The sequence below is a fragment of the Leishmania martiniquensis genome, chromosome 1 (genome assembly GCF_017916325.1).
Source record: "Leishmania martiniquensis isolate LSCM1 chromosome 1, whole genome shotgun sequence".
In the NCBI taxonomy this organism is placed as follows: domain Eukaryota; phylum Euglenozoa; class Kinetoplastea; order Trypanosomatida; family Trypanosomatidae; genus Leishmania; species Leishmania martiniquensis.
The window spans coordinates 152005-165648 of NC_090136.1; the positions used below are offsets into that span (position 1 = coordinate 152005).

Below are 13644 nucleotides of genomic sequence, written 5' to 3' on the forward strand. Positions count from 1 at the left end.
ATGACTCGCACCTTCGCCGCCTCGTCCCTCCTTCCTCCCCCTCTCTCTTGACTGCGTGTGTGTGTGTCTGTGTGTGTTACTCACGATAACTTCGTCTGTCCTCTTCATCTCTTCAGATAGCTTGATGTATGCACCTTACCCCCTCCCCTCGACACACGCACACACACACACACCGGCTCCCTCCCTCTGTACATTTCTGTGTGTGTCCGAGTCAGCTTTTCCCTGTGTCTTGTCGTGGTGGTGAGGGGTGGTGGTGCGAGAGGGGAGGAGAGGGGCGCACCCCCACACATCTCTACACGAATGGCGGGCCTGCGTCGGCGAGTGCTTCGGCTTCTCTTCTGCTCCGCACATCACTCCTGTGTGCATGTGTGTGTGTGTGCGTGTGCGCGTGTATTAAAGTAATGCTATGTGTGTGTGTCTGCTTGAGTGAGCCTGTGTGGAATTTTTTTCTTGAGGAGGAGAGGCAGTTAGGTGGTGCGCGGTCGAAGGATTGTCAACTCTGCCCCGACTCCTCAGCGTGCGCCTACGCGCACACGCCCTCACCTGCCTCACATGACGATTCTTTGTGGCGCCCTCTCCACATCGCCCTCTCTCTCTCTTGCCTCCTCCCTCTTTGCCTCTCGCTCGCATCGAGCTCCGCCATGCCACACGCGGGCGCAGGCTGATCTCCCGGGGCCGGCAGCGTGATCACTTGCGACACAGGGACGCGAGCACATCAGAGGGCACGTCCATGATGGCGGGCACCGACTTAGGCCACTCACATCAGCGGCCGCCAAAAAAAAACGCCACCGCCACCACTGCTTCGTCGGCCCTGGCGCCATCGTTCCTCGTCTACCCGCTCCCGAGCATCGCCGATGAATCATTCCTGCAGCTCATCTTCTGCAACACCGTGCGGCGGAGCCTCTTCCTTGGATTTGGCCGCGGCCGCTTTGCCGTGGTGGAGCTGACGAGCGAGGCAGTGGCGGCAGAGGTGGTGGCCACCATCTCCAAGGCCGCCGCATCCGCCTTTACGCAGGAGGGCAGCCGTGCTGATCCTGACGGTGCACCGGGTGCGGCCGCAGATGGGAAGGTAAACGACGGTGTTCTTGAATACTTTGCCGCCGCCGACGACGACGCGTTGGAGAAGGTGACGCTGGCAGACCTCTTCGCGCTGCCGCCTCGATCATCCACACAGGCCTCCGCGTCTGCGCAGCGGGCGGGGGACGGCGGTTCGCACAGCTTCCACCACATTCCGTATCTTGTGTGGCGCGGCAGGCCCGTACACGTCGTGGTGAGCGGGGTGCGGGTCGCAGACTTCTACGACAGCGGCGGTGTCGTGCCGGAGCACCGCGTGAAGCGCGAGGCCAACGCTGAGGAAAAGCTGAAAGCTGGTAAGCGCCCTCGTGTCGAGGAAGGCTCGACAGCCGCCCTGTCGCCGATAGCGGGACAGCGGGCAGCAGCGAAAGAGTGTCCGCCGGGAAGCAGCACGACGGACGTGGCGGCAGCAGCAGCGGCGCCCGCGCCGAAATGGTCATTCCCAAAGGGCTGCTGTCAGAAGTGCGGCAGCGCCGATCACTTCACACGGCACTGCGACGGCAGAGGCACCACCGTGAGTGTCGCCGTCGAGGCCGGCCCTCCCGTTGTTGGGCGTGCGGCTGAGGAAGAGCAGACGCTGGTGGGGTCCTCTGCTACGGCCGTCCCCACCGCTGCCACGCCAGTGCCGCTGCCAGCGAAGGCGAAGTCGAAGACGAAGCCCCTGCTGCAGCGCACCTCAAAGGATCAGTGCAAGTACTGCGGCTCCGAGGCGCACCTCTCACGTCACTGCCCAGGTTGAGGGCTGCGGCGCGGCAGCGGGCGGCGTCGCTGCCGCCCTGTGCGCCGGCCAGCCAGCCACCCACTCACTCACTCGATGGGATTGGGGCGCTCGCTTTGTCTTGCGGCTACGCCCCCGCTTTGCGCGAGAGCGCCACCTGTGCTGCCGTGCGCCCGCGCCTCTGCCCCTCTCGCGATGGAAGAGGGCACCGCCGCTGGACGGGGGGAGGGCGAGCGTGGAGGCGGTACGAGCAGGTTGCGCGTGCCGATGGAGGGCGAGCGGCATCGTCGCCTCACCTCCTCCCATTTGCCGGCGGCCCCCCTCCTCCAACACACACACGCACACCTGCGGCTGCGCGGGCTACAGGCTTCGATGGCCTCCCCTTTTTTCTAAGCACCTTGGTAACGAAGTAACGCACAGGGAGGCACGCTGTACAGCCAAGCCGTAGGGGGTCACGATAGTTAACGCAGTAGTCGATGGTGCGCCATTCACCTTCACGGCAACAGGAGCTTCCCCTCCCCCTCCCTCCTCACATACACGCACACACATACACACCTCGACCTACGGGCACATTCACGCGCGAGGGCGTGGCGCCGGTGGTGTGGGAATCGCACCAGTGCGCTAAAGAGGAGAGACAACAGGGAGGATGGGGCGGCGAAACGCGCAGCGTCGGTGAAGGCGGCGGTCCCTTGGAAAGGTCGGCACCTGTTCACGCATGCGCGCGTGCGTCTCGTACTGTTGAGTCTCTGCACCCATCGTTCTTTGCCTGACACACAGCCATACACATAATGGGCACTCACACACACACACTCACACTCACTCACACACACGCACACACATACACCGCACGGCACCGCACGTGTGACTGTGCCTCTCCCCTTCCTGTCACTGCTCGCGCCCGTGCGTGACGATTATTATCGACTCGTGCGCCAACGTCGCCGCCGTCTGTGTGGAGGCGAGGGGAGGGAGCAGTGAACATCTCGCGCGTTTCTGTTCCCCAAGTGGTCTGTAAGAGGAGGCAGAGGGGGAGGGGGGGACCTCGCCCGGCCACTTCGACCCAAAGGCGGAGCCCTGTGCGAGCGGTGTGGCCGCTTCGGTATGCCGCCGCCGCCGCCGTCTGCGTCGAAGTCGACGCGTGAGCCGCTTAGCATCGATGACGTCGTCATCGACTTCACTGGCGTTGTGGCCAGCAACGGCGGCGGTGCCGCGGCTGCCGCATCTCGGGCAATCCCAACTCTGCTCGACATAACGGCACCGCCGCCGCCGCCGCACCAGCAGCAGCAGCAGGGGAGCGACGGGGACGGGGGCGCCGACCCTTGCAGTGGTGGTCGTTGCTACCAGGGCGTGTCGGACGTGCGCGCATTCGACCCAGGCCTGCAGGGTGTCATGGAACGGTACGCCCACAAGGCCACCGCGGCGGGATCGGTTGGCAGCTGCCTTGTTCGGCGTAAGAAGGCCGTCTTCGGCGCGCCGCAGCACGCATCTGTGGAGCACCAAGCGCTGCCGCCTTCCTCAGCCGCGCACTCGAGCGAGCCTGCACCACAGTCGTCTCTCGAGACCTCTCAAGCGGCACGTGACTTCCTTGTGGAGGCGCAACAGCATCAGCAGGTCTCCGCGGCGGCCTTGCAGCAACGCTGCGACGCGTACATGACGCAGCTACGCACGTTCTGCCAGCGTGGACGCAGAGCAGGTGGCGGCGGCGGAGGCCTCGACGACGCGCGTGCAGAGGAGTCGGCCACCGTGTTCCCCGGCAGTGGCATCTCACGCACGAATTCGCTCCTGCAGCAGCTCTTCGTCGACGGTGTGCCTGACATCGAGCCGTGGGACCGGTGGACCACCACGATGCCGCGCTACGCTGACATCAGAAGCGGCGATGGTGATGGTGCGCACTTCACGGTGTCGTCACTGGCGGCAAAGATAGATCTGGTCCATCACCCCGTGATCCCAGACACGCACTACACGCAGCACTACGAGCACCGTGACTTGGAGCGGCCGGTCATCCAGAAAGCTTACCGGACGAAGGAGGAGCTGCGTGCCGAGAGGCGGGAGCGCTTGAGAAAAAAGCAGGCGAAGGCAGCAGCCGCTGCCGCTGCCGCCTCCGGAGCAGGGGCGTTGCAGGAGAAGGCCAGCAACAGCAGTGGCCTGGCGGCCAGTCGCCTCCTGCATGACCGACTCTCCACGAAGAACCTTGCCTTGAACCTCTTCGGGTCCAGTGTGCTGAACCCCCTCGCAACGGACACGCGAGTACTGGAGCAGTACGAGCTGCGCAACTTGGAGCACCAGCGCCGCAACCACGAGCGCCACGTTGCCGCCCTGCCGGATCAGATTCTGAAGCGTGCCCGAGATCAGCGTCGCCACGCCACGGAGGCGCCGGTGCTGCGTGCCTACCGGGTCTTTCCGATCTTCTCCGCGGCCCATCTCGGCCGGCTGCGCAACTTTGCAAACGATAGTCAGCTGCGAGGCTTTGTGCTGTACGTTGCGGACTGCGATGCGCTCGTCGTCCTGGCCGGTGGCGAGGTGGCGGCGCGGCACCTCGATCGGTGGATCCTGCACAAGATGGCCTGGGCGCACCCCGACACGCGCGCCGCGCGCCTCTGCAGCGTGCCGCTGATGGATGCAGAGAGCCTGTCGTTTCATCTCAAGGCAGCGCACGGGCAGCTGCACAAGAGGGCCAAGGCCGCGGGCGGCGGCGGCGGCAGTGTCGCCACGAAGCGCGACGACGGGCACGACAGCGCGGATGGCGATGGCGCGACGGAGCCCGTCTTCATGAACATGGTGCCTACCGTCGAGGAAGCCGAAGCGTTCCTCAGCCGGCTTCCCGCACCGCCAAGTCCATGGTCGGACCTGTGCGGCATATGGCGCGCCGCCTTCTTGCGTGACGGTCTTCAGCCTGTTGCAGAAGAGCGCTGCGCGGAGTGAGGTGCGCGCCAAGCGTGACGGCGACGGCGTTCAGCACCTGTAGCCACAGTCCTTGCCCATCCCCCATACGCTTCCGTGGCGCATAGCTGCCACGATCCCGCACCCCACCCCCCACTCTCCACTAACGTTCACCCACGAACCAAACCGCAACCCGACGCGCACTCTTGCGCGCGCGCGCACCTCTCCTCTTCCCACCGGCCCACGCATCGTCCTTGGTGGTGCTGAGGAAATGGTCTGCACACGCGCCCAAAAAAAATGGCCGTTTTCTTGGCGTCCTATATGGACCCCAGCGCGTCGTCGCCCACGTGCAGAAGCGTCCGCCCCCACCCTTTTCCCTCCCTCTCTCTCCTCCTCCTCCTCCTCCTGTCCTTCCGTGGCGGCCCTCCCTCCCCCTCGGCTCGGCCCATCGCCTGCCACCAGCCTTCTCGCCGTGGTCACAAAGACATAACAGCTGGCAGAAAAAAAAGGGATGGCGCCCCCCACCTTCTCCATGGAGAGGTCCAAGTACGACATGGGCACCTTCTCGGGGCGCGCCCGGTACTGGGTCGAGGCGATCAACCCCATGATGCTGTTGGAGAATAAGCGGACGCTTCAGCGGCACCAGATGCTGCTCGACCGGTGGAGGGATGGGCAGGCTGGCACTGTGCCGGACGCAGACCTCTGGCGCGCGCGCACGGCCGTTGAGAACTGCGTGCACCCCACCACGCAGGAGGTCATCCCCCCTGTCTTTCGCATGTCGATGTTCCTGCCGATGAACTACCTTGTCGTCCCCTTCATGATGCTGCCATCGACGGTGATGAGCGTCGGCCGTACGGTGGCCATTCAATGGTTCAACCAGAGCTACAACAGCGCTGTCAACTACGCGAACCGCTCGTCTGACAAGCAACCCGCGTCAGAGATCCTGGAGGCGTACGCGGCGGCAGTTATCGTGGCGTGTGGCGGCAGTCTCATGGCGACCATGTGGCTGAAGCGCATCCCGACCGGCACGACGAAGGCGACGCTGATCCGCGCGACGGTGCCGTTCCTCGCCGTCAGCTCCGCCGCGGTGGTGAATCTGGCCAGCATGCGCAAGAACGAGTGGCACAAGAGCGGGTCCGGCATTCGCGTTGTCGATGAGGATGGGGTGACGCGCGGCACAAGCACCGTCGCTGGGTGGGACAGCCTCAAGAAGTGCAGCGTCACGCGCGTCGTTTGGAACCTGCCCTGCATGCTGCTGCCGACGCTGTGCGCGATGCCGCTCATGCGCGTCAGTCCCCTCGCGAGGCGTAACCCAACGTGCGCGGAGTGCCCTTTGCAGATGCTCGGCCTCACGCTCGGCGTACCGCCGGCCCTGGCCACGTACAACCTTCAGCAGACCATTCCAGCGACAAAGTTGGAGCCGAAGTTTCAGAACCTCAAGCGGCTCGACGGCTCCCCGGTGCACACGCTGCGGTACTACAAAGGCCTGTAGAGCTCTCGCTGGCAGGGCGTGCGCGTCCGTGTGCCTGTAGATCGTCCGCGAAGGGCGGCGTGGCGACGCCGAAGTCGCGCACGCGCCAAAGAGCGACGCGGCAGCCAAGGGGTGCGCGGGTCCGACAAGGCTCACATGCGCGGACATGTGGGCATGCAGTGCGCCCGCCGCGCTCGTCCATCCTTCTCCCCCACCCACCCACTCGCTCCCCTCCCATACACACACGCACGCACACGCACACGCATTGCTCGATCAGTCCCCCCTGCCCTCTTCTCATCCACCGCATGCCCTCTCATGAGTTCTTTCGAGCAGCGCGCTTGAATTTGTACCCGTGTGTTTGGGTGCCCCGCTCTGGCTGTCCGACGGTGACGAGTCGGAGTGAGGAGAGGAGATGGGGGGAGGGAGGGGAGGGGGGCTCTCGCCCACATCGGACGGCTCCCTCCCCTCCCATACATACACGCACGCCCCTCACCCCCTATCGCCCACATGTATATACGCAGGCTCGCGCGATGCAACAGGAACTGGGCGGACGAAACTGTGCACCCCTTTCCACCGGCACGCAAGCACGCCATCCGCACACACAATCGCGAGCGTGCGACACGCGCGTATGTTGGACGGCGACTGTCCATGTGTGTCTGCGGTGGGGGGTGTCTTCCGTGCACTTTGGCCGCCCCGTTCCCGCACGCGCGTCCCACTCCGACCACCAGCCTGCCCTCTCTCTCCCCACCCCTTCCCTCCCTTCCTGCTCGCCCGTCACGCGCACTTACCCTTGAAAACGACGCCGGCAGGCTCCAGCCACGGAGTAAGCTATCGTCAACGCCAAGACCTCGCCTCCTCCCCTCCCCTTCCCCACCCCACCCCCTCCCTTCCTCCACGCTCGAGGCAAAGCCATGCGCAGTCGTCCCTCGGCGTTGCCCGCGAGTGGATCGTCCTCCGACAAGCCGCTCAGCGTTTCAACAGCAGCATCGCCCTCCTCAGCGTCGTCTCCGAAGCCGTCCGCTGCCTCCTCTGTCGCGGCTGCCGCTCAGGTCGAGGCCCCGACTCCGGCAGCTTCAGCAGCGTCCGTCGAGTCCGTCGAGCTCCCTGTCGAGGCGGAGGCCACAACGGGCGCGCCATTCGAGCTGCCCACCGCCGCCGCCACGAGCGACAACGGCGTTGAGGCAGAGCCGCGGCAGCGCGGCTGGGATCCTATCCAAGATGGGCGCTTCCGCATCGCCCTAACACATCCGCGCGCCGACAAGGACGACGGCACCGGCGCAGCGCCGGCTGCCATTGCGGGCACCGCGACGGAGGGCCCCAGCGCAGCTGACACAGCTGCGGAGCTTAATGAAACGGCGCGCCGTCCCCTAGCAGGGGGCGGCGCGCCGTACAGCCAAGGTTGCCCCACGAGGCCGCACATCGAGGTCAGTGCGGAGGCGTCGCTGGTGAACGCAATCAACAGCGCCTACACCTCCACCGGCTACCCGTTCGTCGTGACGGCCGGCAACGCACGCGGTGCCGTTTATGGCTCCTTCGTCGATCTGCTCAACCCGTCCCTCAGCGCCCTCGAGCTGCCGCCGCGGCAGACAATCATCGCCGCCCCGGGCAGCGTCGGCAGCACTGGCCGACGGCCGGCGCCCGGCCTCACGGAGATGCACACACTGCTCGCGATTCGTTGGAGCCGCGGCGACCGCATCATGACCACGGCCGGGACGGCCGCCGCGTCCCACGGCAAAGGCGGCATCGCCTCCAGCGCCAGCAACCACGCGACCGCCAAGCAGACCCCACCTGCGACCGCGGCCGGAGCAGCCGGCTCTCCGCACTCGCCGGCCGCCGCGCGCACCATTGCGCACCATCTCTCGCAGTTCCCGGAAGGCATCCATGGCGTGTACTCGTCCCCCGCGCTGCGGCAGATCTTGATAGAGGGGACGCTGCCGACGGTGCTGGCCAGCACGCCTTCGGCGGCGGTGAACGCCGCCGCGCACGCGCCAGCATCAGGGAGTGGCGGCGTTGGCGGCGGCAGAACTGCTGCGTCGGCAGGGTCAGTCGGAAGCTCGACGATGGCGCCACAGCCTTCGAACGCAGAGGCGAACGTGCCACCGCTGCCAATACCGCCGCAGAGCAACGCCCCTGTCCAGCACACCCTCGTCAGCGCAAGCACCTTCAACCACGTCTCTGTCTACATTGTGGCCCACCAGGACGGGAAGCTGCTTTACACAGCACCGATACAGAGCCTCTCCGCCAGCATTGCGACACGCAAGGTTACCGCGCACCAGCTCATCCTTGTTGGGCGAGAAGAGGTGGATGCGCTGGTGGCAGACCCCCTCACCCCCCACCCGGCAATGCCGCCAAAGCGCACCTGCGTCGCCTTCGCCGATGTCCCGATCACCGGCGAAGAGGCGGCCGTCCTCTTCCACTCCGCGACGCTGCGGTTCGTCGGCGCCGACGCCGACGCTCGGACCGTCTCCGCTGCGCCCATCCGCGTCACCGTGGAGCCACATCTCCTCATCGGCAATCAGAACGGGGACATATTTGTGTTTAGCCTGCTGCAGGAGCGCGTTGTGCAGCACATCAACTGCAGCCTCGGCAGGCCATGCGCGGGCTCCTCCATTATTGGCGGCAGCGGCAGTGTGAAAGTGGTCTGCTCGCCCGTCTCGTGCATCGCGGAGGTGCAGAACGGTATAGAGGAGACGATCACGCGCATGGTCGATTACGCCGCCGTGGCGAAGCGCAACCGCCGGTCAGCCTTCGACGCGGACGACAGGCCGACCGGCTTCACCACCGCCGCCGATGCCGCGGCGCCGACGCACTATTACTACGACGTTTCGCCGTCCCTCTACGCCATCGGCTTCGACGATGGCCAGATGCTGCTGGTGTGCATCACGTGCGCGGGCGGGTGGATGCTGCGCCACTTCAGCAACCTTTTCTTCGGGATGCGGCCCATACATTCCATTGCCGTGCGCGTGCCGTCCTTCTTCTCACGTCTGTGGACCAGCTACCTACCCCCGATCACCCTCGCGAGCAACCGTAGCAGCGCGACGGCGGAAGCGCTGACGCCCATCACGACCCTCGTCACTGCCGAGACAGCGCTCCTCGTGCATGAGGAGGAGCAGCGGATCGCAGCCGTCTCCTGCAACGACGGCGTCATTGCACTGGTGCGGCTGCCCGGAATGGAGATCATCTCCTCCGTTGCCCCGACCGACTACAACGCCGTCGGCGAGATCCTGGCGCTGCAGTGGGTGGCCACGCTGCCGTGCCACCTGTTGACGCCAGACATCCTCGTCGCCTCCGGCGAGGACGACACGATGACAGCCTTCCAACTGCTCCCGCAGTTCCCCGTGAGCACTGCCGAGTGCAGCCACCACAACGGCCCCGACAACATGTCGCACATCTCGTCCGCGGAGTCCTTCCTGGCGAACGGCCGGCTGCGCATCCTTGAAAAGAAGCGGTTTCACCGCAGCTGGGTGAACCAACTGCATCTCATGCCGGTCACCGTGCCCGCCTCCGCGGCGAACGCGAAGGGTGCCAGCAAGTCGAGCAGCAGCAGCAGCAGCAGCGATGGCGGCGGCATGCCACAGTACCTGGGCGTGTGCCTCATCGCATCCTCCTATGACCACCGCACGTCTTTCTGGCCCTACACGTTCTGCGAGCGGCAGCACGAGGTCGCGGCGGTGGACGTCCTAGAGAGCGCCAGCACCGCGGCTCCAGCCGGCAGCGTTCGCGGCGGCGCTCGCAGCCTCGAGGGGGCGGACTCCATCGGGATGAGCTTCTCCGGCAGCGGCTCCCCCATCGGAACGATAGCCTTGCCGGATCGCTACGTCCTGGTCGATGGCCCGACGGCGGCGTACAGGCTGCACCCGGAACTCGTCCTCAGCGTGGCGGCTGCCGGTGGCGGCACAAGCTTCTTCCTGGCGTCGGTATGCTGTCGCGGCAAGGTGACGTTCTGGTCCGCGCAGGTGATGCTCTAGAGTCTCACATGTATGTCTGCGCCTGTGCGCACGGGCAAGCAGGCTGCACGATCCCCCCTCCCCTCCGACACGCGCACACACACACATTATATATATATATAAGCCTGACGCCTCGCTTCCGATGCACGCTGCGGTCTGTCCTCGTGATCGCGCGCTACGGCGATCGCTGCTTCCTCCGCCTCCCCACTCTGTTTCGCTCTGCTGGTCGCCTCCCTTGTCTGCTCTTCCTCTCCCCCACCCACTCCTCTCTCTCACACACACGCGCGCGAAGAGTTCCGTGCGTGCGTGCGTGCGTGTGTGCCAGTGTCTGTCTCAGTCTCGTCAAGTCGGCCGCTCATTTTGTCCGGCCCGAATATTTTTCTGTAGGGCGGGGGGAGGGGGAGGGGGCGCACTGCTGCGGCACAGTCCCGTTGCGTCCGGTGCGCGAATGGGCGACGCATACAGAACGCTGCCCACTCCCCCACCTCCTTTGCCCTTCGTCCTTCAACCCTCACCGCCAGCTTCATGTCACTGGCACTGCGCGACTCGCTCGCCACCATGCATGATAACGCTCTCCTCCCCTCTCCCCGACTCCACTCCACTCCACCCCCCCGACACCCACACACACACACACACCGCACTCAGCTCTACTCCTCCGACACCACTCGGCCCAACCCCGCCGACGCGGCAGGCGTAGTCGCTCCTCCCCCCTCCCTCCCTCCCTCTCTCTCTCCTCAATCGCCTCGTCCTGTGGGATCGTCATGCGTCCACGAACGCTACGTTGCGCTCCATGCTGCCTCCATGGCGCCCTCAGCGGCAGTCGTGGACGCTGCAGCGCCCTGAGGCGGCAGACATCGATAGGTGCGGCGGCCCCTGCCTTTCCTCAGTGCCTCTCCATCACCGCGTCGCTGAGTCTCGCCACTGCGGCGCACGCCGCGCTCTCCACGTCATGCCGTAGCTACATGCCGCTGCCACAAAACCAAGAGGACTTCTCGGCCTACACGGAGATCGATCTCCCGACGGAGACGCGCATCGACGCGATCCGGCGCACCGCCATTGCGAGCCAGGAGTGGGTGGCGTGCGAGAAGGTGCACGGCACAAACTTCGCGATCTACCTCATCAACGAGAACGAGGTGCGATTCGCCAAGCGCAGCGGCATCATGGACCCCAATGAGAACTTCTTTGGCTACCACCTCCTCATTGGCGACTTCACCGCACAGGTGCACGCGCTGTGCGCGCTGCTGAAGCGCAGATACGGGGTGACAGGTCGCATGGGCCGCGTCGTGCTGCACGGGGAGCTGTTCGGCGCCAAGTACGAGCATCCGCTGGTGCCGAAGAGCACCAAGTGGTGCACGCTGCCCAACAAAAAAAAGATCCCCATCGCGGGAGTGGAGATACAGAGCGAGCCGTTTCCGCAGTATAGCCCGGAGCTGCACTACTTCGCGTTTGATGTGAAGTACTCCGTCTCGGGCGCTGAGGCAGATATGGTGCTGCTGCCCTTCGATGACTTCTCGGCGGTGTGCTCGCAGGTGCCGGGCCTCCTCTACGCCAAGCCGCTCGTGCGCGGCACGTTGGACGAGTGCCTCGCCTTTGACGTGGAAAACTTCATCACGCCGCTGCCGGCGCTGCTCGGCCTGGGCAACTATCCGCTCGAGGGCAACCTCGCCGAGGGCGTCGTCATTCGTCACGTGCGCCGCGGCGATCCGGCGGTGGAAAGCAGCGGGGTCTCGACGATCATTAAGCTTCGCTGCTCCTCCTTCATGGAGCTCAAGCACCCCGGCAAGCAGCAGGAGCTGAAGGCAACGTTCCTCGACACCGTGCGTGCCGGCGCGCTGCAGCGGGTGCGCGGCGGTGGCAAGGTGACAGTGCTGGCGGACTCGATGCTGCCGAGGCTGGAGGCCGCCGCGAACGCGCTGCTGCTGAACAACGTCAGCGAGGGGCGCCTGAGCAACGTGCTGTCGAAGATCGGCCGCGAGCCGCTGCTCTCCGGCGAGGTGAAGGAGGCGGACGTTGCTCTGATGCTCGCGCAGGACGCCTTGAAGGATTTTCTGAAGGACGTGGACCCTGTCGTGCTGAACACGTCGCTCGCCTTCCGCAAGACGCTCATCCGCAGCGTGTACTTTGCGGCGGAAGCGTTGCTGCGCGAGAAGTGGACGCACCTCATGGCGCGGGAGACGGCGCGACAGGCAGAGATCGACGCCGCGATCGCTGCGCAGGAAGCAGCAGAGAGGCCGTGACGCTGCTACCGCTGCCCGTGGCCGGCGTGACGCGTGTTTGGGTGGGGTGTGTGTGGGGGGGAGGGGGGGCTCTATCGTGTCGCTGCCGATGGAGATGCCGGAGACGGTGTGTGTGTGTGTGTGTGCGGCATCGCCGTGGCTGCTGGATTACATTAGCGAAAGGGTAAAGCGCCCACGCGGGGCGCCAAGACGCCGCGCTGCTGTCGCCCAAGAGGCTCTGCCTGAGGCGCCGGCCTTTCGTCGCCGATGCCGACAGGCGCACACAGCGTGTGGGGCGCGGCTGTCTGGCGGCTTCGTGGGACGAGGGAGAGGAAGCCCCTTTTTAATGGTAGGTCGTGGTGGGAGGGAGGGAGGGGCATCGTCCTCCCGTAGAGTGTGGGTGGTGGGACATAAAGGGTCACGAGGGACGGTGAAGAAGGGCCACCGCTTCGCTACACACGCCTTCCCCCACCCCACCCCCTCTATCCCTGCTTGAACTCATCCGCACGCAGAAGCGCGTCGTCGTCATCATCGCTACTGCCGCGGCCGCTGGGCATTGACCGGCATACGCGCCCTCACCCCACCCCCGTAGCCCCGGTGTGCGGCCTCGCTCGCTCGTTCTCGAGCTCCTGAAAGTGGGCCTGTGCCGTTTACGGCTGCCTGACGGACACGCAAAGGTCGGCGCACCGCTCGTCTTCTCACATCCGCTGTCCTCATCGCCGCCTTCCCACCCACCCACCCAACCCCCTCTGCCCCTTCCACGCCTACACGCACCCTCTCCTCCTCCTCCGCGGCAAACTTCGGTCAACGCTGCAGCGGCCCAGTGAGGCCGGCGCGCAATCACTTATCACCACCACCACCACCACGGCCAACAGAGAGCGCGCGCGCGGGCGGGCGGGCATCCTACTCGATGGAGATGGAGGCGCAGCCTTCGGCTCGCCTCCCCGGTGCGCCAGGAGGCGTATGCGCCCCTGCGAGACTCGGGCGGCCGTCTGCGGATGCCACGTCGCCAGGACCTCATCACGGATACGTCGATGTCGATGGCCTTCGATGCGAGGTGCGCTCCATGCGCAGCGTGCCACACGCACTGTACAGCACCCCATCTGTCTGCCACGTCCTTGCAACGTACGTCCGGCAGCTGATCGATGACTTTTCTCGCTCCCTGTTGCTCTGCCGGCCCGCCAGGCGGCTCGCTGCCACCGCCGCCACCACCAACACCAACGCCACCAGCAGCCGAGTCATCCAGGCAAAGAGCAGCGATGTACATCAGCAACCGTCACCCACGGCCCGCATGGTCTCTGCTGCAGACTGCCCGACGGACGAGGCCCTGGCGATGGACGA

At 65.6% G+C, this 13644-nt stretch overlaps 5 protein-coding genes across 5 annotated transcripts; all 5 read left to right on the forward strand.

The window, feature by feature from the left end:
- Positions 1-730: 730 nt before the first annotated feature.
- Positions 731-1813, forward strand: LSCM1_08193 (uncharacterized protein; the record flags this gene model as incomplete). Its single annotated transcript, XM_067325531.1, has 1 exon — positions 731-1813. The coding sequence occupies one exon, from the start codon at positions 731-733 to the stop codon at positions 1811-1813; it is 1083 nt and encodes a 360-aa protein (XP_067181706.1).
- A 1077-nt stretch (positions 1814-2890) lies between these two features.
- Positions 2891-4711, forward strand: LSCM1_08194 (uncharacterized protein; the record flags this gene model as incomplete). Its single annotated transcript, XM_067325532.1, has 1 exon — positions 2891-4711. The coding sequence occupies one exon, from the start codon at positions 2891-2893 to the stop codon at positions 4709-4711; it is 1821 nt and encodes a 606-aa protein (XP_067181707.1).
- Positions 4712-5180: 469 nt separating this feature from the next.
- Positions 5181-6161, forward strand: LSCM1_08195 (uncharacterized protein; the record flags this gene model as incomplete). The annotated part of the gene is made up of 1 exon (XM_067325533.1): positions 5181-6161. One exon carries the CDS (start codon positions 5181-5183, stop codon positions 6159-6161), a length of 981 nt encoding a protein of 326 aa, XP_067181708.1.
- Positions 6162-7051: 890 nt separating this feature from the next.
- On the forward strand, positions 7052-10108 carry LSCM1_08196 (uncharacterized protein; the record flags this gene model as incomplete). Its single annotated transcript, XM_067325534.1, has 1 exon — positions 7052-10108. The coding sequence occupies one exon, from the start codon at positions 7052-7054 to the stop codon at positions 10106-10108; it is 3057 nt and encodes a 1018-aa protein (XP_067181709.1).
- A 740-nt stretch (positions 10109-10848) lies between these two features.
- Positions 10849-12324, forward strand: LSCM1_08197 (uncharacterized protein; the record flags this gene model as incomplete). The annotated part of the gene is made up of 1 exon (XM_067325535.1): positions 10849-12324. The coding sequence occupies one exon, from the start codon at positions 10849-10851 to the stop codon at positions 12322-12324; it is 1476 nt and encodes a 491-aa protein (XP_067181710.1).
- Positions 12325-13644: the final 1320 nt, after the last annotated feature.